General features: G+C 41.1%; 2 protein-coding genes, 1 non-coding gene and 1 pseudogene across 3 annotated transcripts; 3 read left to right on the plus strand and 1 right to left on the minus strand.

Annotated features, from left to right (window-relative positions):
* The first annotated feature begins 563 nt into the window (after positions 1 to 563).
* LOC123413544 (nucleosome assembly protein 1;1) lies at positions 564 to 4,118 on the plus strand. The gene is made up of 12 exons (XM_045106476.1): positions 564 to 746; positions 845 to 888; positions 982 to 1,077; positions 2,096 to 2,188; positions 2,293 to 2,383; positions 2,454 to 2,515; positions 2,598 to 2,782; positions 2,906 to 3,083; positions 3,177 to 3,220; positions 3,355 to 3,556; positions 3,661 to 3,678; positions 3,767 to 4,118. The coding sequence occupies exons 1-12, from the start codon at positions 680 to 682 to the stop codon at positions 3,827 to 3,829; spliced, it is 1,143 nt and encodes a 380-aa protein (XP_044962411.1). The 5' UTR covers positions 564 to 679; the 3' UTR covers positions 3,830 to 4,118.
* A 1,214-nt stretch (positions 4,119 to 5,332) lies between these two features.
* On the plus strand, positions 5,333 to 5,477 carry LOC123414309 (annotated as a pseudogene).
* An 8,360-nt stretch (positions 5,478 to 13,837) lies between these two features.
* LOC123407536 lies at positions 13,838 to 15,559 on the plus strand. The gene is made up of 2 exons (XM_045100702.1): positions 13,838 to 14,241; positions 15,254 to 15,559. Exons 1-2 carry the CDS (start codon positions 13,926 to 13,928, stop codon positions 15,295 to 15,297), a joined length of 360 nt encoding a protein of 119 aa, XP_044956637.1. The 5' UTR covers positions 13,838 to 13,925; the 3' UTR covers positions 15,298 to 15,559.
* A 451-nt stretch (positions 15,560 to 16,010) lies between these two features.
* Positions 16,011 to 16,083, minus strand: TRNAA-AGC. Its single transcript has one exon. It is a non-coding gene; the product is annotated as a tRNA-Ala (tRNA).
* Between the last annotated feature and the right edge of the window lie 5,167 nt (positions 16,084 to 21,250).

Genomic DNA, 21,250 nt, shown 5'->3' on the forward strand with positions numbered 1-21,250 from the left:
GAGTAGACCATTGTAGAGCAAGGCTTAAACCCTCATGGCACGCCAACAATTGAGCTTGGAGAGGTCCGGAACAATGCAAAATGGAACGACAAGACAATGTTATCGTCGCTGCCATGTAGGATCATGTCGGCTTCCGCTGATCCACCATCGGCTTCGACGATCGATCCATCGACATTTAGTTCCACTCGACCGTCCGACGGGGCATAGCACTAAACCATGGCTGCATTCCAGAAAGTCTCTAACATTTTAGATCAACAAAAGCCATCATTACAACCCAAAACTGAAAGGTTTCTATTTTTTCTTGAAAAATTCTGTTAAAAAGGCAAGGTGTGAAATTTGGAAACCACATTCCAAAAATAAAATAAAATAAATAAAATAGGAACCCTCGTAAGCAGGAGCATGCCCACGGGAGTGTTAGCTCCAGTATTCTGCAAACAAGTCCAGAATGCCGTGCGAGAAACTCTCGAGGATTCGTCTTGTAGTTCCAGACACACCCGGGGTGCAAAACGCAAATTCACCCATCCCCTTCTTATACCCCGAGGCTAGGGTTTTAGTCGCTCTCTCCCCGCCTCCTCGCCGCCCAACTCCCGCTCTCCCTAGGGCTTCCCCCCCTCCCCACTCCCCTCGGCGGCGCGGCGGCCAAGTCCGAGCAGGCCTCACCGTCACCGGAGGCGCGACCATGGGCGGCGAGAAGGAGAACATCGACCTCTCCGACCTCAACATCTCCCTCCCCCCCGCCGCCGCCGGTAACCCCCGCTCCCCCCCCGAGTCGTTCGGTCCCCCTCCTCCTCCTCCCCGTCCCGCCCCCCTAATCGATCCGCCCTCGGGTGTGCTTTTCCTGCAGCCCTCAGCGCCGAGGACCGCGTCGACCTCGTGAATGCCCTGAAGGTACGGACAGTTACTCGGCCCAGGGACGCCCGCGTTTCCCGTTCGATTCCAGCCACCGCGGCTGCTCATTTCTCCGATCTGATTTGACCGCAGGACAAGATGCAGAGCTTGGCGGGTCTGCACGCCGACGCGCTCGAGTCGCTCTCGCCCAATGTCAGGACGCGCGTTGAGTTTCTGAGGGGCATTCAGGTCGAGAAGGATCCCCCTCCCTTTAATTTTTTTAACGTTCCTGTTGCGATTGGTTTGCTGATGCCCCTGTGCGAGACTACTTGATACGGTGAAGTGCTGATATGGAATGAATGTAATTGTGACTTTATCTGTGGGAGGTGTGCAATTGATTTGTATGGGCGAAATCCCTTTGCTCTGTTATGCTAGCTAATTCGTTTGTAGTCCAATAGTATTAGTTTGTGTGCTTTCTTCTACGGGATCATGATTACTAATTGATTGGTTGTGCTGATCAGGCTAGCTAAGTTCTGATATGGAAACAAAACTATTCGGTTCCTTGCCATTTGCTTACAAAGATAGGTGTTATTCTTTGGCCAAATAAATATGTTGCTTTGTACATTATGCCTACGTATTTGTTGATGAGTGAGTGAGGCAAGGATTGTGAATGCCAAGTCATCAGGACGGTAAACACAGAATAAGCCAGGGTACGAATTATGAACTGAATAAGTACTTGTGGACTCCAACACCGAATAGAGACATCATGTACTATTTCGCTGCCATGAGTATCTACTTTAAGAATATCATGTTGCCTACAGCCTAGAATTACTTTCTGAATTTGCCATTCAAATCTCAGTGCCAAGTGAAAGAACCTAATGCAGTGTTTTGCTAGGAGTTTGTTTTATGTTTGCAGGTTTGTTTTACAACTATAACTATTTAATATGTTAAGATGCAGGACCAAATGATTCCCTATGTTGGCAATTTTTGATGCTAGCATGTATAACGACATTGGTTGGACCAACTTTAGACAAGCTACATCATTTGTATTGTTCCCATTTCCTAGTGTTTTTGTGTGTGCAGTTAATCTTATCGCTTCCAGTTTGTCCTGTATCATATCAATTATCCATGGTGAATCTTTGAAAAGTTTCATTTCTATGCATATTTGTTGGATCAGAGTAGATCAATGTCTTGAGTAAATTTCCTATTTTATTGTATGATCTTTGGTTGCCCCAGAGAATTTACATTTTTCTGTGTAATACTTCAGAGCCAACATGATGAGATTGAGGCGAAGTTTTTTGAGGAAAGGGCCGCCCTTGAAGCCAAGTACCAGAAGCTGTATGAACCATTGTATGCTAAGGTACGCTTACTCCGTGTTTATAATGTCAGCTGAATATATGAAAAGATATAACTTCTGTCCATTTCCTTATGTGCAAATTGTTCCATTGTTTTGCATGGTTTCAGAGGTATGACATTGTAAATGGAGTTGTGGAGGTTGATGGCGTTGTTAAAGAACCTACCACTGAAAATGCTGCAGAGGGGGGTGATTCAGATGGTATGAAATCAAAGTTTGCACAACCTCTTAGAGATCACCATTCTGATGTTCTGTTAACCTTTTTTTTCAGCTAAAGGAATCCCAGATTTCTGGCTCACTGCTTTGAAAACAAATGAAGTGCTGACTGAGGAGGTAATTCATAGTGTGCTGTATTTGTAGGTGTTCTTAGCTCCTCCCTTCATACATTTCTGACTGTATACTTGCTTAATTCTAGATCCAAGAGCGTGACGAGCCTGTTTTGAAATATCTAAAGGATATAAAGTGGTCTAGAATTGATGACCCTAAGGGTTTCAAGCTTGAGTTTTTCTTTGATACAAATCCATTCTTCAAGAACTCTGTCCTAACAAAAACCTATCATATGGTTGATGAAGATGACCCGATTTTGGAGAAAGCAATCGGGTTAGTATTTCTTTACCTATTAGTTGTTGTTTCATATATAGGATTCTCATGTTCCATTGTAAATGAATAAATGATAACTGTATGTGCATTGATTATTAGACTAACACATCATGGGTGCTGCAGGACTGAAATTGAGTGGTATCCTGGCAAAAATGTGACACAGAAGATTCTAAAGAAGAAACCCAAGAAAGGTTCAAAGAACACAAAGCCTATTACTAAAACTGAAGAGTGCGAGAGCTTCTTCAACTTTTTCAGCCCCCCACAAGTACCTGAAGATGACGAGGACATAGATGAAGATGCCGTATGTTCATTATTCATTGTTTAATGCACAGAGATCACACTATGCATTGTCCACAATTCATACTAAGCTTTTTCTTTCAATCTGTGATGGTAGGCTGATGAGCTTCAGGGTCAAATGGAGCATGATTATGACATTGGGTAAGTGCTGTTCATCATCTGCTGCATTTTTAAAATGGGAACTGGAGATCATTTCTGCACATTGAGCTGTATATTATGGTCAAGATAGTGCCCCACTTGCTGATTTTGTGCTGCTGTTGGAATTTGTCTTGTAGGTCTACCATAAGGGATAAGATCATCCCTCATGCTGTTTCTTGGTTTACCGGCGAGGCTGTGCAAGCTGAGGATTTTGATGATATGGAAGATGGTGATGAGGATGACGACGATGAGGATGACGACGAAGAAGATGACGAGGATGAGGACGAGGACGAGGATGAGGATGAAGACGAGGAAGAGCTAAGCAAGCCAACGAAGAAGGTAATCTGATCTTGCAGCCATAGAAGCACCTATTTCTGCTCTCTGCAACATTACTCTGTTCAACTGGCCTTGCTAATGCTTTTCTTCTGTATTTGGCTGGGCAGGTGGCTGGCAAACCGAAGGTACAAACTCTACACTAATCTCAAACACTTGCCTGGTTCCAGTTAGCAATGCTCTCATCTTACCAACTCGTCGCTCGTCGTCCACCAGGGACCTGCAAAGGGCGGCGCCCAAGGCAATGCCGAGCAACCGGCGGACTGCAAGCAGCAGTAGAAGTTGGTGGATGCAGTTGTGCATTGTTTTCTCATTGAACTGCCCAGGAGGAAGGGAGCTTTTATGCTGGTTGTGTTGTGCACGGGTGAGACGTTTGGTGTGGATAGTATCGTAGGCATGATTTTGTATCAGGTGGCGTGGTGATTGTGCTTGTGTGGATGGATGGTTTGGGACGGTCGTGTTGGCGTATTCTTATTCTGGTATGGTCTCTAGCTATATGCAGTCGAAGGGCACCCTAAGATTGTGTAATTATATTTTGAACTCTTCTAATAGAGCTTTTAGTATGGCATCATCTTGTGTTTATTGTGAAATTGTCATCCAAAAAGTTGGCGATCTCATGGCTGGACATGAAGTTCATACCTTGCATTTCAGATAACTCGGTGGAGCACTTGATCGTGTGAGTTCAGACTTCATTTCGCTAGGTGTTGATTTTGTGCTTCGACTTGACTCATAGGTTAACAGGCGCATGACAACACTCATCTGGACTTGCAAATCTGAACACCATTAACGGAATTCCATGCCTATTGACATGAGCGGACTCGAAGATTCTAAGTAGGAAATGAGACCATTCTTATGACGCTCGCCGTTTGCTTCAGGATTAGCACTTGAATCAAGTTTCAAATTGGCTCGCATCATCGCATCCTGTAGGAGCCCTTCTATCAGCAATACGAGCGCAACGTTTTCTCCCTTCTATAAGGGAACGAGCACCTTTTCATTTTTTGATTTGAAGGGCGAGGGAACGAATGCCTTTTTTTCTTTTTCTTTTTCTTTCGAGGGCTGGCTATAATAAGGCCTTGTTTGGGACCACTCCGCTCCATCAAAAGTAGCCCCGCTCCATCAAATTCATTTTGAGCAGTTTCATATAAGAGTTGTAGCCTTTTTAAAGATAATGTTTGGTTTTTATCCAGCTCCAGCTTCACGAATGAAAAATTTGGTGAAAAGGGTCTATTTGATTGGATGAGAGGGGAGAAACGAAGGGATATTCACTTACTGGTGGCAGTGGTGGGTAATTTTGCTCCAACTCCAGTTTCTACAATTTTATGAAGCACCTCCTAGAAAGCTTCATAAAAAACAAGAAGTTGGACCCCAGATTTTAGTTTTTTTTGTGGAATTGTATATCGTGGAGCTACCCCGTTTGACTTATGTTTTCTAGAACGGAGCCGATTTTTTTAGAGTAGAGCAGTGCCAAACAGGCCCTAAAACCAGAGGCGGGTGCGCCGTGGTTCAAGACTTAGGACATGTACAATGATTGATAAGATGTTTTTTAAAATCTTGCATGTAATTTAGAGATGATAAAAAAAAGTCTATAATGAGTCATCTCTTAGCCTTATCTTCTATAATTAGTTATTTCTAAAAACATGATAAGACATACTGTGTTAAAAGATCAACTAGATTATTTCTAAAAACATGATAAAACATCTCTTAGCCTTTTTTTTGAGTTCTTCCTCCTCCATCTCATCATTTATCTCGTGTAGCTCTCCTAAGATAGCACAATTGTAAAATGCCCTTATTTGACAGGGTCGACGGGCGATCAACAAGGCCCGTGTCCTAGGCCAACGGCCCACATTGCACTTCGTGGACGCGTTGGCTTATCGTCTCCCCAAGCGGGAGAGTGAACGTGGTAATTTGTGGTAACGCGTACCCTGCCACTGCCAGTCCTTCGAAATTAAACTTTGGTCTCTGCCCTTGCGTTGCTGCACGGCAAGCGACCTAATTTTATTTTGTGCTGGTCCCTGGTCTATGTGTTGCACGACGAGCAGGCCCGTCAGTGTGCCTGAACTTAAGCCGTGGTCCTGGCATTCCAAGCTATTTTCATTCTTGTTTTTTGTCTGTCAGTGAGCGTGCATATTATACTCAGCTACCTTTGTTGTTTTCGTCGACGCAACCCATGTAGCAAATCCATGTGACTTCTATTATGCGGCAAAATCTAGGTCAATGTTTTTTCTTTTCTTTGGACTAGATGGAATCGGATCATGTGTAGGAGTAGACACATGCAGGTGGTAGGGATGAATTGATGACATATGCACATGGTGGCGATGAGGTGATGCATTTTTGCTCAATTTGGGGACAATGCACTTTTGTGGTCACGAGAACAACCAGGTTTAGGCCTTGTTTGGTACTAGTGTTTTTGAAAAGATTGATGGAGATAATCCTCTAAGTAATTGGGTGAAACTCTAACCTTCATCCAATCCCTTCAAATCCCCGTTTATCCCCAATACACTAGGTAGGGGTAGTGTATTGGGTATTGAGAAAAATGCATTATAATTTGGGGATTTAAAGGAAAATGTGGGGATGAAACATGTCAAATACACTAGAATCAAATGATGTTATGAGATGTGTGGGGATTGAAGGGTTTGACGGGGATAATCTCCACAAATTTCCTAAAATACACTAGTACCAAACAAGGCCTTAGGGTTGAATTTAAGCTGCTACTTCAAATCATCATGGATATGTCGTAGTTTAGTCATGATGTCCTCGGTGTTGAGGACGGACGAGGAGGATAACCATGTGAAATTAGGGATGTGGACCTAGTGCTATTAGGCATAATATACTGAACTGTAAGGACAATGTCACACACTTAAACACGTCTTCAGTTATGCTTGCGGGACTATCACTATACCAGGCATGCTAATTTTCTCCCCGCAAAAAAAGGTAACATTAATTTTCCATGTTAATATGTGATCCTTGTGAATAAAACAGTCATAAAGAATGCGTTCCCTAATTTTGTTTCGAACATAGTAAAGACGCAAACCCTCGTACGCTCACCCAGATGCATTATCTAAATAAAGATAGGTTATAATGAGACGTCATTTGTTTACTCCCGTGACTATGTTCTGGCGTGAAATCATTAAAATGTTTAAGCAATTCAAAACAAAATCTGGTTCCATACACGACGTACCTTTCTTTTTTGTGTGTTTCCATGTCCTTTAAATGTGTGACAAGTTTTGGTAATAATATATATATCCTCTATAACACTAAGCTACCTAATTCTGAAGAACTCGCAATTAATTAAGGTCTATACATGAAATAGGGTTACCTTATTTTGGTTGGGTCAACAATTTTTCAAAGCATTCTCAACCAATTATTTTGTACTGTACGTTATGCCTTTGAATTTTTAGTGCCTCATAATTAACTGAGATCTTGAATTTAAAATGGAGTCACTCAATTTTGACCAAGTCAACAATTTCTCTAAGATCTTTCCCATTCAATTATTTTAACCCACTATATTCCTTATTTTTCAAGCTCTTTCATTCGATCGAGGTATTTAATTTTGGTTTTGGTTTACGATATTGATCGGGCCAATGATTTTTCAACCAGTAACAACCAGCCTAAAAACATATCAATCTGGCGCATCCTCACACCATCTAGAAAAAGACAACCGTCATGTGATACTCTAGCATCAACATAGTATATGTAACTACCGATGTAGAAATTTCCCCATATAAATGTGAGTTTATTAACGGATAACACAAAATCACATCGAGAAAGGCCTGCCAAATCTATTATTTAAAAAACACTCTATCATCTCCCCGCCCCGCCAAATTAGTATTCCGTCAGCTCCAAAATATAAGGGGTATTAGTTTTTCAGAAAGTCAAATTCTTTAACTTTGACCAAGTTCACAGCCAAAAATATCAACATCCACAATACTAACAAACAAATTGAAATTAATTTTATGATAAATCTGATTATACAGATTTGATATTATAGATTTTGATATATTTAACTATAAATTTGTTCAAACTTAAAATATATGATTCTTTTAAATAATACACTTTATATTTTGAAATATAGTGAGTATTCTTTTTGAGAAACCCCACAACACCAGCGCAATAAAGCACGTCCAACCCTTCTAGTCCGCTATAACATTAAGGTCACTAGTTTTAAAGGGTCCACATTCAATTGAGATCGCCAATTAAAATTGGGTCATTCGATTTTGACTAGGTCAATAATTTCTCAAACCTCCCTGGTTCAATTCTTTTGGACTATACACCATCTTTCCAATTCTTAAGGCCTCATAATTAACTCAGGTATTCAATTTAGAATTGGGACATTGATTTTGACCTGGTCAACAATTTCTCAAAGCTCTATCGTTCAATTCTTTTATACCATACACTATGTTTTCAAAATTTAATGCCTCATAATTAATTAACATATTTAATTTAGAACTGGGTCATTCGATTTTGACCGGTCAAAAAATTTCTCAAGTTGTCTCGTTGAATTATTTTAATTCAATACGTTCCCTAATTTGAAACTCTTTTATTCAATTGAGATATTGAATTTTGAATTTGGTTTACGAATTTGATTTGGCTAACGATTTGTTAAATCAATCGGCATCAACCGACCTATAAAAACATACCAATCCTTCGCACCCTCACACCATCTAGAAAACAAAGCGCCGCCATGTGATATTCTAGAATCAATATAGTACATGCAATCACCAATATAAAAATCACATAAATATATATCACACCATGAAAGGCCCACCAAATCACCAGATTATGAATAAAAATAAAATACACTCTATCATGCCCCCCACCCGCCAAACTAAACATTCTATCAGTTCCAAAATATAAGGGGTATTAGTTAAAAATAATAATTCAATTCCTTTAAACTTGACCAAGTTAACAACAAAAATATCGATACCCAAAATATGAAACAAAATAAGTATGAAAATTCAATTCACGATGACTCTAAAAGTACTGATTTGATATTATGAGTTTTGATATATTTCTCTACAGATTTGATTAAATTTAAAAGGTTTGACTTTTATTAAAAATAATAATACACTTTTTGTAAAGAAAAAAAAACACCAACAAAAGCGCGTCCAACCATAGTCCTTTCTAATCCCGGTTGAGCACGTCCGTTTTTCACTGAAAGCTCGTTTGGGCTCCAGGGTTTGAGAGGGAATCCAGCGTCCTTTTTGCCTTTCCTGGAGCTTGTTGGTGGCATAGTGCTCAGTTTTGTCACTTCTCGGTGCTGGACACTTCTGTAGGGGTGGGGCGGTCAGGCATGCTCCGGCCCGAAGCACCTGCATCTCCCGTCTCCACTCCTATCGGGAGTGCGTTCTGAGCCAAGTACCATGTCCCAGATAAACCACTAATCCATCATTGAGCTAGTAGTTCTTGGTGAACGACAAGGTGAAGAGATGGGATTTGAGCAATGGAGCAGCTCTCAAAGCCTGGCCGGTGCCGGTCTCCCTCTTTTATATTCAGTCATGCATACACGCTTACAACAATCATAATCAGGATCCAATGATCTGATTGGTTTGGCTTAGATACAAACTAATCTATCTAGAGAGGTTTAGGTTCCTGCATGCTAAGTCCAGATGAGTCGGTGAGAAGTGAGACAGGCTCGTAGAAGTCCGCACATATGTGGCTCGGGTAAAAAAAAATGTGGTGGAGCTCATTGACGGAGCTATAACTACAAGCACTGCTGAGAAGGAAAATAAAAAGGAAAACATAGATTAAGAAGATCTGGTGGAGCTCCAACTCAAATGGTGAATATCCCGTAATCATGCGAAGGTCGCGGCGGCATGGCTCGAACTACAACTGCGAGCAATCAACATAAAGACTAAGATTAGTGGCCAAGACATATACTCCCTCCGTCCCTAAATATTTGTTTTTGTAGAGATTTAACTATAGACTACATACAAAGCAAAATAGATGAATATATATTCTAAATTATGTCTATATACATCCGTATGTTGTTCATAGAGAAATCTCTAAAAAGACGAATACTCCCTCCGTACCTAAATATAAGTCTTTTAAGATATTTCACTAGGTGTCTACATACGGAGCAAAATGAGTGAATATATACTCTAAAGTATGTCTATATACATCCGTATGTAGTACATTAGTGAAACCTCTAAAAAGACTTATGTTTAAGAACGGAGGGAGTATTTAGTAGTAACGGAGGGAATACGGGACATGTTTTATGATTTGCGTGGGGCCATGTCGTGTGGTCCGTGGACAGGGTCCAGTGTCAACGTTCGTTCCCAGTTCGGCTTCCCATGGCACGCGTCGGCGAGTCTGTTCTCTAGGCAGTTGGTGTCTCCTTGATGCTACTCAAGTCTTCTGCTGCCTCCTTCGACAAGCGGAGCTTCTCTATTTCCTTTCTTTTAGGTTGCTTGTTGTACCGTGGTGGAACTTATGTTCTTAGGCACTCGTGAATCTTTCGGTCGTTGGTCTTTTCTTTATGTTTCAGTTTGATGTTGATGTCACTATGTTAGATGTAATCTTGACCGCTTTTTCTAATTTAAAGCTGGACTCGTCTCAGCCTTTTCTCTTCAAAAACATGATTATGATTGCACTCACCTGAACAGGGTTACTATGTTGACCACCCTCAGACAGTGCAAGTCTCTTGTTGCCTATAGGAGTGACGTCATTGACGATTCTCGCAATCAATCCGAGCATCGTGTTCAACCGGCAGATTTAACTTGGCATCATTCGGGTGCTCAACCGCCACATGCAAACACGCCATGATTTTTATATATATTTTTTATATTTAAATAATTATAGTAAGAAATAACTAGACTAGGTACAAAAAAATGTACTCCCTCTGTTCCTAAATATAAGTCTTTTTAGAGTTTTCATTAGGGGACTACATACGGATATATATAGACATATTTTAAAGTACTAGCAAATGTGCCCGTGCGTTGCAACGGGAGAAAAAAAGTAACCCTTATACACACTCGATCACACCGCTAAAAATAACATGACAAGTGGTGTTACGCAAACACATAAAAATAGAATCATTTTTAAGTGTATTAAAGTGTGTTCGAATAGTTTATTAGTCAAAAACATATACCTAGGTTCCCATATCAGCTCAATAGTTTGTTGGTGTTCCTCCTCAATGATGCGCAATAAATAGGGCAATAGGCCACAAATAGCAAAGTACAATTTAGTATTCAATGATATCATGCGCATAAGATCACATATTAGGTTTCTTCATAAAAGATAATCAACTCATAAGGACATGCATAACGAATATTCAAGGTCGCATATAGCATTTATATTCTTAAATAAATCATTATCAGCACAATTTCAAATGATATAAGAATCATCATTGAGCTATTGGTTTACATAAAGTTCATATCAGTAGTTTAGTGCACATCATTGTATATGAGTTGGTTATTTTGCATTGAGTGAAATAAAGAGGATGATTATGTGTTTGTTACAACCTTTAGCATATACATTCCTTATCATATCAATAATAGATTTTATGAGAGTGTCAAACTATTCTATCTAGTCAATTTAAATGGATGGATATAATAGATATTTTTAAATACATCATATAAAAATATATTAATCAAAGATGCATCATAAATGTAATTTAGAAATCATTAACGTGCGGGATTATAGCATATTTTAAATCTATACATTCCTTGAATGTTTTCACATATAATATGTCTAAATTAGCGTTATGATTTAAAAGGTGCAATTTTTTAAGCATTTGAATCTGTCAAAAGCAAAAGAAAGATCAAAAATAATTCGAAGGCGAGTCAATTTAAAGTAACTGGGCTGAAACTGCAAATATAGCACATCAAATCAACGACGCCTCGGTGAGTCAATTTTATTTCACGCCAATGAAAATTTAGAGAAAGAAAGCTGAAAAAGAGGAGAAGCAACAAAAAGAAGCGACAATACGATTCAAACTCGGGTCTGTGGTGCAGCAAGGATAGGCCTAGACCACTGCGCTAGTTCGGTTAGTGCTACAATAGTACTTGGGCCAACTTTTAATAACCTACAGTAGATGGCAACTTAAGAAAGTAAAGTGAATCGTTTTTTTAACTTACCGGTGGCATGGTGGGTAATTTAGACCAACTTTGAGGGCAATTTTATGACGGACGACAGAAACACTATTTACTTTATTAATAGGTAAAGATAAGTTTACTAATTTTGTTCCGTATGTAGTCTCCTAGTGAAATCTCTAAAAAAACTTATATTTACGAACGGAGGGAGTACGAAACAGTGAACTCGTCTGGGTTGCGCAGCGACACATATCGTGGCCCATTTTGATCAGTTTTTTTCTAGTATATATATCGTGTGCCGAGAAAAAACAGGTGCACCAAATTTGGCTTTTTACACATGTCACGTCAAATACAAACTTTCATGAATAGATAGGATATGATGAAATTACTAATTAAGAAGTACTTCCTTCGTCCGGAATTACTTGTCGCATAAACGAATGAAAATGGATGTATCTAGAACTAAAATACATCTAGATACATTCATTCCTATGACAAGTACTTCCGGATGGAGGAAGTATTTTTTAAAGATCATTTTTTTATAAGGGCATATACAATGCATAGCATCAGGTTGATGTTTCGTATGCCATGTAGGATCGGATGCAGAAAAAGTAGGTTCAAATAAGGAAGCGGGATTCCTATACAAAAGGCGGGTGCTTCAAGAGAAAATGTGTGGTCCGGTGTAAAAAGCTGAAAAAATTAGAATAAAAAGTATTGATGCATGTGTATTAGAGTCTTTATTTTTTCTTCTTTGATGAGGCACCCTGATGGTAACTTGCATTGGAGAGAAAAAGTTAGTATAGATGCCTCAAGCTATTTTTTATCATTGAGAATCTGTATCCGTATGCCATCATTATACATGCCCTAAGAGCAACTCTAGCAGACCCCGCATTCCGCCCTGACTCGAAAAATAACCGCCAAAATGCGGGTCGGGACGAAAAAACCTGCCCGATCAGACCCCGCATCCCGCCCCGACCCGAAAAATAACCGCCAAAATGCGGGTTGGGACGAAAAAACCTGTCCGATCAGACCCCGCATCCCAACCCTACCCGGGAAATAACCGTCAAAATGCGGGTCGGGGCGAAAAAACCTGTCCGATCAGACCCCGTATCCCGCCCCAGCCCGTAAATATTTTGCGGGGCGCGGCAAAATCTCGGCCCCAACCCGCGTATTCGCGGGTTTCCCCCTCGTCGTTGTGGCGCCCTGCATATAAGCGGCATCGATTGGTGGGAGGGACATTTCAGCCCGCGTAGGGTCTGAAAAAGCATATTCCACGAATATGCTTTTTTACGGGTCCGTTATGCAGGGTCTGCAATCCGCGGCCGTGCGCGCCGGCCCGCAAAGACGTTTTTCCGCGAACTGCAAACACGCTTTGCGGGCCGGACGGATGCGGGGTCTGCTAGGCTTGCTCTAAGTGACGCACGACATGTCTATCGCTTGTCGCAGTCTAGGAGTTTTTCCTTTTTTCTAGATCCGTTATTTTCAAAATGTTTTATCTCTTAAACCGTGCGTCCAAATCTCGAACCGTTTTCACTGATTGGGTTTCTCACGTCAAGATCTTTAAAATGAGATACCATATTAATAGGTTTTGACGAACTTTTAAAAAAAAAACAGGACAAAAACGCCATGGCACTTTTTTTCCTTTTTCCGAGTGGCACAACCGTGCTTCTCATGGAAGCAAAACCTTACTTCTTGCGAAAAAATAATAATATAAAAAACACATTTTTTCCATTTCCGAGAGACACGACCGTATCTCTCGTGAAAGCAAATCCATGCCTCTTACGAAATAAAGAAAAACAAAAAACATTTTTTTTCCATTTTAGAGAGGCACGACTGTACCTCTCGTGAAAGCAAATACGTGACTCTCGCGAAAGCAAAATAATACCTCTCATAAAAAAGTGTGTTTTTGTCCATTTTCTAGAGTCACGACTATATATGCCTCTCGCAAAAGCAAAATCATGTCTCTCGAGGAAGGAAAAAAATACATTTTTTCGTTTTTAAGAGGCACGGCTCGTGAAAGAAAAATCATGTTTTTTAAGAAAAAAAATGTTTTTCGCGCAACTCTTTTTATTTTTTTCCATAAAAAACTAAGAAAGACCTATAGAAAACCTAAACACCAAAAAACCACCTAAAAATCCAAAAACACGTGAGGATAAATAAAAAAACCAAATTTAAAGAAAACGCTTAAAGAGTAACACGTGTCGGTGGCTAAGAATGACTGCTAGTCCACGGCCCAGGGCCGGGCCTAGGGTCGCTCCCACCGGTCCAACCAATCGCACCAGTCGTGCTGCGGCGGAGTCGGGCTACTGGGCGGCGCAGGCGAGAGCGAGCGAGCGAGGGATCGAGCGATGGCGGCGGCGGCGGCTCTGCGGGGGATCGGCGCGAAGCTGTCGGCGAACCCGGAGAAGGTGACGAGCGCGCTGCTGCTGGGCTCGTTCGTGGCGCTGGGGTTCCGGTCGTCGGAGCAGCAGGGCGAGATCGAGGAGCTGGAGGCCCGCAAGTCCTCCCTCCGCGCCGCCAACTCCGCCATGTCCTCCACCATGTGGGCCTGGAGGGAGGAGCTCTTCAAGCTCGCCGCCATGCCCTCCCCGCCCATCACCGCCGCCCGCCTCCGCCACATCTACGGCGAGGAGGACCTCGCCATCCCCGCGCCCAAGCCCTCGGGTATGCACCTCGCTGCTGCTTTCCCGCGATACTGCCGCGATGTTATACCGATTCTCTCTGCCGTAGCTGCAGATTTGCTATTTCAACTTCAGATTTGTCACAACATTTATGGGGCTGATCCTAATCTGAACCTGAAGTGAAGGCTTGAAGCCATGCTTTAGCTTGTATAGATCGTTAATCAGCCAATGCTTTGTTCATACTGATTCTGAAGCATGCTAGTTATGCGTTTATCCGTGTAGCGGTTAGTGTATTTACAAAGATTGTGGCATTGCACTCCACATTTGGAGGTGCTGTGTGGTAGGCATCAAAAAGGGTTTGACTATTGAAGGTGATGTGTTCATTTTAGGAGTTCAGGGCAGGCATCCGCCCTGAAAATATGTTCTCTTCCCCAATGATGGACTGTCACTGTTTCACTGTAACTGTCACATTTGGCTGGAATTTCATGTTGGTTTGACATCGTAGTCCATCGAGGTTTCATTCTCCATCATGAAACAGTAGTAGCTCGAAATGCTAGGAGAGATGCTTCGCTGTATGCAATGCATAGGTTATGTACTATGCAAAATGAACCTTTTGAACTTATAATTTTAGGCCGATTCGGGTTTCGTCATGTATCTCATTACATCATGTCCAAGTTCGCATGCCTTTGTTTAATCTGATAGGCAAAAGAAAAGGGTAGGATAAAGGCATTTGCATATTGATTCTCGGCATCAGCTGTGGATATTGCTGGACTCACTGTGTTGAAATTGAGCTGACCCCAAAGCATGCCATAATTTGCATATAGGGCCATGTGTGCTCTTCACTTCGAGGTACCGTAGTTACGAGCATTTGCCTTCTTGAAATGTCCGATTAAGACAACCTCAAGGCATCACAGCACATCGATGCGCATCGCTCGCAGCAAAAGAACCGGGAGAACAAGCAGTTCGCTGTGTAGTTTCCGTTGAGCAGTTCTATATATTGTAAAATTACCGATGCACCATGGCGTTGACATAACATTTGCCTTTTCAATCTGCAGGCCCGGATGCTGAGGAGGAACCTGTTCCCCTAAAAATATCATGAACTCTTCCCCAATGCTTGTTGTCAAATCGCAGAATCGGTCCAGAGTAGTTTTGCACCGAGTTGCAAACACAATTTCCGTCGACGTAACATAAAGAACCATGCCTCCTTGTGTCGCTGTTTTCTGCAGCTAATGAAATTTTGTGTAGAAGCTCAGTTGTTGTTGTCCTTGCACTTATATTTCCTACCTGGATGTCTTCACACACAAACAATTATGAGATGTATAGCTCTCATTTGAGCTCGGACAGGGCTTTGGTTGTGTTGATTGCTCTCGTCTCTTCTTCTGTTCTGTCGAGTTTCTTCCGGGCTCTCAGCACTGGAAACAAAAAACAAAAAACCAGCCAGAGCTCCTGAAGAAACGGAAAGCATTTGGTTGCTCTAACTCAGTTGGATGCTGATGATGTTTAGCTTTTCTCTTGTTCAAAGCAAGAAACAAACCATCAAAAAAGCCACCCAGGACAGTTGACATATTTTGACCATTGACCCCGCCTTATCCTTCTTAGCATGTGGATCTTTAATTTCAGTGTTTGTTCTGTGTGGTTGAGAACTAGACGTTGCTTTACTAGAGATGGTGATATTTGTTGTTACGGTGTTACTCCTACCATATATAAGATGATTTCGCTCCGGTCTGTAATTTTTTTCGCTCCAGGAACTGCATATCTTGATGGATAATTTGAATTTTACAGTATTGCAGATATGCAAAAAAAAAAGACATTTGGAGAAGTGGGGTATCGATCCCCATACCTCTCGCATGCTAAGCGAGCGCTCTACCATCTGAGCTACATCCCCTGACAAGCTCTTGTTAGTCTTCTCTGTAGACATTCTCACTAAGGAGGAACTCGAGTGCTTATTTTAGACGAGCTTGACGGGCGGGTTCATAACTTTCCATGCCCACCTGAGGAGGGCATTTACCGAGTGCTCCCAGGCCTTGACTAGGTCGGTGGAGGCTAAGGGGCTGTTTGGATTGTAGCCGCGGCCCGTCCAACCAAATTTTTGGTCGTTGATTGCTATTAGGGGCTCCGTTTGGACGAGTGCCAGAGAATCAAAACCACACCATTTTTATGCTCGTCCCATTCAGTTTCAAAGTCCGCATGGTTGACGAGGTCCCGACGGGGTTGGTTGGAGAGTGATCGAAAGATCCCATAAGCCCCCTCTAAATGCCCATATAACTAAGTAGTCCTGGATCTCTAAAACGGTTCGTCGCTCATTTCCTGGATGTTCATCATTTCGTTGTCGACACCAGGTCGGTTGTGGACCCCTTCAAAGTCACGATGAACTTGCGATGTAGTTCATCCCAAAACTAGATGTATGACCCGGGGAGATGAATCAACGACATCGGGCGGTTTTCTTTGTTAGGTACTTAGAATAATGGGTTTGACCCTGTCTATTTTCCTGAAATTCCTAAAGAAAATCTCAAAAGCCCATGTATAAATAGCAAGTGGAGGTTCTAAAGTTTAGTCACGTCCTGAAAGTGAAGAAGGTGTGACCTCTTTATATAGTGGGTTCCATCCACTACACTTACCGGCCATGACCAAAGACAATATATCCCACCCCGAACACTGGCGTGCACCAGCGAGTGAGAGAGCAGGACCCCGAAATCTCTCGCTTTTGTGATCTACACTGATCAAGGGCGAATTAGGCTTTTGGGAAGCACTTTGCATGACTGCTCAAGTTCGTCACCATAAGTTGTCTTCCACCCAAGTTGGTTATTTTGTTGCATGTTACAAGTGTGATGCTGCTGTACATGCTTTCCTGTTTATCTAGTATGTTAGTATGTTGCATGCTAGTATTAGATTTAATCATGGATTTATACTCTAAAATTGATCATGAATTTGCTTAATTTTTCAACACCCTTGAAGGTGGCTAATAGGTATTTGTTCATGATCCGATCATTTATGCCAGCCGCTTCGATGGTCGTGACATATGTGTAGGAATTCCTTGGATTTTGTGGCCCCATTGAAATGCTTAATGCAGCGGATTTAAATGCCCCTCCAGGGTAAGCTCAAAGTTCTTCCATAGGTGCCATACATGCCTAAATTCTTTGCCCTAGGGAGCGACTTCGTCGACCGGAGTTGAAGCTGCACGAGCTTCCTCCGGATCCAAGTGAGGATGCCCTTTGCCTTCTTTGATTGTTCAACTTGTCCCTTAGGTCATAAGAAATCTGGTCCACCGAATGCGTGTCCAGCTTGAGGAGTGACCTGCTCCTCCCGCCCATACGGATTTATCAGGGTGGATCTTGGACTCACAAAATTTCCTTGATTACCATTAGGGTGCGATGATTACTGGTACACACTCCCTTCAACTTTTCTTTCAACTACTGAATGAAGGGCCAAGCTTCTTGACCAATCTCTAAGGAGGTGGGGATCTGCTCTTTTAGTGCCTTGTCATGCTTCCCAATGCTCTTTCTCTACTTGGGCCTCCTCCAATGTTTCCAATTTCTCCGATGGGGACGATGACTTATTTCTAGATGTCACCGCCTAGCGGATGCAGATTGCCTCAATTGTCTACTGTTTCTTCCTTTCTTCTCGGTTATGAGCTTCTTTGCTACGAAGACCATCTTGGAGAAATGGTCATCTAAAACATGGACGCTCTCTTTAGGGCATTCAAAGTTAGGCATATTTGCCAAATCCAAGTTGGTGAGTTATCCAATAAGCCGCTACACATCAGGAGTGGGGTTGAAATGAGAGTATAACCCCATAAAGATGACGGACATGCAATGTTGAGTAAGTTGTAGTCATCTTCATGGACTTGTTTTGTCTGGGCCACATGGTGGGTATCAAATGTCGACGATTACTCCACCACCGAAAGCAGAAAGAGGGGTGAAGCACGGAGGGGGACTTGGTCGACGATGAAAGTGACACATATGTTTTACACATGTTCAACCCTTGATGGGTAGAAGACCTACATTGTGTGTGTCTAACTTTTCTAATCCCTGTAGGATTAAAGTGATGTAGAACCCTTGAGACAGATTAGATGTCTGTTTTCTCTAGATTAGATCCTATAACAAAGAGCTATATTTGATAGAGCCGTTTGGATTTGGTTCCATGACTAAATCTCCATGTACATTTGAAGAATTCGTGAAAGTCCAAGGGAAATTAGGAACACAATAGTTTTATGCTCCTCTATTCGATGCAGGTCGCACTAGCATCACATAGTAGGCGATGTATCGATGAGGATCAGTGCAGCGACCCATGTCATTATTAATTTAGATAATGACACTAGTCATTAGGTTATTTATTGAAAAAAAATCTAATCTTGTCAAATAATAACCCATTTCAGAGATTTGCAAAAGGGAAATATCTATAGATGGTCATTTACATTCTAATACGATGCCACACAAGGCTCTAGTAGGCTTCTAAAAAGTTCGCCAAATTATTACATATCCTAACAATGGAGTTGGAACTAGCAATACTAAATAGATAGCGATAAGATAGTTATTTAATCACATAACTTTAGATCATAAGATATTTATTCATCCCAACCTCCATATGTGGCATCCAGATCATATATATCACTTGATGGATCCACATCGATCTAGGTCCCATGTGTAGTTGTAGCCATCACCATTGATCCCTTTGCCTGGTCCATTAGGATTCTCATACAAGCTTGGCTCTAAGGAAGATGGACTTAATAGCAAGAGTGAGTACAAAGTACTTAGCAAGGACAAGTAGCATAATGCAACACTCGTGATAGTGTATCATCAATCAACAAGTCCCGCCTCAACTTAACACCTTTTAAAATAAACATTTGTTGTAGGAAAAGTTCCATTTAAATTTATAAACACTACTATTATCGTGAAATAGAACAATACATAGGTTCATGTAGTCTTCAATCCAACAGACCGTCATGATCATGATTTATTTGGCACTGTGCAGGCTGTATCACTTTACCCATATAAACTCTAATTTTTATTGTTCTCATAATCCATCGTATTCGAGATCTAGTTAGAACTCAAAGTTTTTTCACTATTAAGTACATTATACCTCCACCTGGCTAGGTGTCCCCTAGATGTTGTGTCAAGGAAGATACTCGACACATCACCAACATTTAGTATAACTAGTTGATTGCCCATGCGTAGCTACGGGGTAAAGAGGAAAATGAGGATATCATCATTCCTGGAGAGATGAAGCACAAGTATATTTTAATTTTTAGCATTTTTAGCATAACAATGCATTTACACAAGATGAATGAGAAACGAAATCCAATGAGAAAGACTACAAACATGTGTCTGTGTGAGCCCTGTATGGAAGAAGTAGAGCACAAATAAATGAACTTTGGCTGTAGAAATACAACCCGGATTCATAATCATGATAATTTTCATGAAACAACCCATCATTCAAATGTGTTCTTTCATTTATCCGCCACTATTTATTTACTGTTATACTTCCTTGACATCCAATGAAAGTTTTCTTCATGTTGATGTATGAGGTGTCGTCGGGTGCTCGAACATTAACTTTTTCTATCCCAAATTTGGCTGGAGGCTGGAGCTACCTACAGCGCATAGAAAGAAGAAGAAATCCACAAGACCCCACAAGACCCCTTCAAGTTCTTCAACAACTATAACATGAAAGGGAGAATTTTTGGCAACGGATAAAATTAACACAATAGGATGACAAGTATCTTGGCCTCTAGAAAATTGTTCCAATTGTCTTGGCCTAAAAAAACAATTTACCGGTACAAACATATCTTTCTTTTTCAGCAGGGTGGTACGAATAGATTTTGCCACAATTATCTATTGTAAATAACTTGTTTTGGTGGTAAGAATAGATTTTGCCATAATTATCTATTGTAAATAACTTGTTTTTTGCAAACAGGGTGTTGTAACTCCCCAGAACCAACATTTTTTTTGCCGGTACAAGCAAATCTTGCTTCCCATAATCAGTGGTGCTCGAAGGAATCGCATCGGAGAGAATGGACTCTTGCTTGGGTGGTGAAGGTGAAATTCCGTTTTTTTACAAGGAGATGAAGGTGAAATTCAACACTTCAGTAATGGCCAAACTACACATCTATTGTGAACTTGAGTGATGCATTGTTCCAACATCTTTCTTGTAAAGAAATCGATCGAAAAATGGTTGACACTACGATACACGTACATAATCAACCTTGTATGCCACTGAGAAGTGTAAGCATAACCTTTTGCATGCCACTGAAAAGTGTAAGCATAACCTTTTGCATGCCCCTGAAGTGAGCATAACGTTTTTAGTTTTCAAATGAAAGATTTGAACGAAAAAACATCACAAGACATGCCAACCTACCCATGTAGCTGGTGACGATATGTGTCATGGTTGAAAATTAAAAAAAGTTAACCAACTACTTTTAAACTAACTTAGATATACAAGAATGGGGCAGAAGTGACACAACATCTCCCCTTGCCGCAAACGTGTGTCTCCCATATAGAAAATGGTGTATCTACCTTCACTATAAAAATACCAACGTAAAAAATAGAGTATCTTCTTTTGCCTCATATTGGTTCATACATAAGAACATGAAATCGGAAAAACTTTCAACCTCTGTTGTCCCTAGTCCTTGGACTTGGATTATGTTAAATCTTGCAAACATTTTTTCTACACACAACAAGGCCACTTGAGGCAATGCTCCTAGCAGTCAGATTATGATGTACTTCTTGTGTATCAAAATATAATACATTTTTTGGGTCTAGATTGACACTAAAGAGCATCTTATATTTTGATATGGAGGGAGTATATCATTAGATCAACATCTTCCTCTATAGCAACATGATGAAACCTGAAGTCAGCTACTGCCTTCTTTGAGCAAAACGTTAAAAAAAGAAATCGTCCATATAGGAACTATGTGCTCAGTAAGATCAGGATCTTCGGACTATTTTTAGTATATTCCAGTTTATTAAATTTCTTTCTTGGGTTCATGCTAATGCTTACTATGATCCTCCCTTTGTGAGAAACACATTTATCTAAAATATCAGTTGACCTAGAAGATG

This window comes from Hordeum vulgare, chromosome 7H (assembly GCF_904849725.1).
Source record: "Hordeum vulgare subsp. vulgare chromosome 7H, MorexV3_pseudomolecules_assembly, whole genome shotgun sequence".
In the NCBI taxonomy this organism is placed as follows: Eukaryota; Viridiplantae; Streptophyta; class Magnoliopsida; order Poales; family Poaceae; genus Hordeum; species Hordeum vulgare.

Excerpts from the sequence above, each read along its gene's own strand:
- LOC123407536 (XM_045100702.1), top strand. The coding sequence starts at position 13,926 with ATGGCGGCGGCGGCGGCTCTGCGGGGGATCGGCGCGAAGCTGTCGGCG. Across the intron at positions 14,242-15,253 it reads CCCCGCGCCCAAGCCCTCGG|GCCCGGATGCTGAGGAGGAA; the intron begins GTATGCACCTCG and ends TTCAATCTGCAG.
- LOC123413544 (XM_045106476.1), top strand. The coding sequence starts at position 680 with ATGGGCGGCGAGAAGGAGAACATCGACCTCTCCGACCTCAACATCTCC. Across the intron at positions 2,783-2,905 it reads ATTTTGGAGAAAGCAATCGG|GACTGAAATTGAGTGGTATC; the intron begins GTTAGTATTTCT and ends TGGGTGCTGCAG. Across the intron at positions 3,084-3,176 it reads AGGACATAGATGAAGATGCC|GCTGATGAGCTTCAGGGTCA; the intron begins GTATGTTCATTA and ends CTGTGATGGTAG.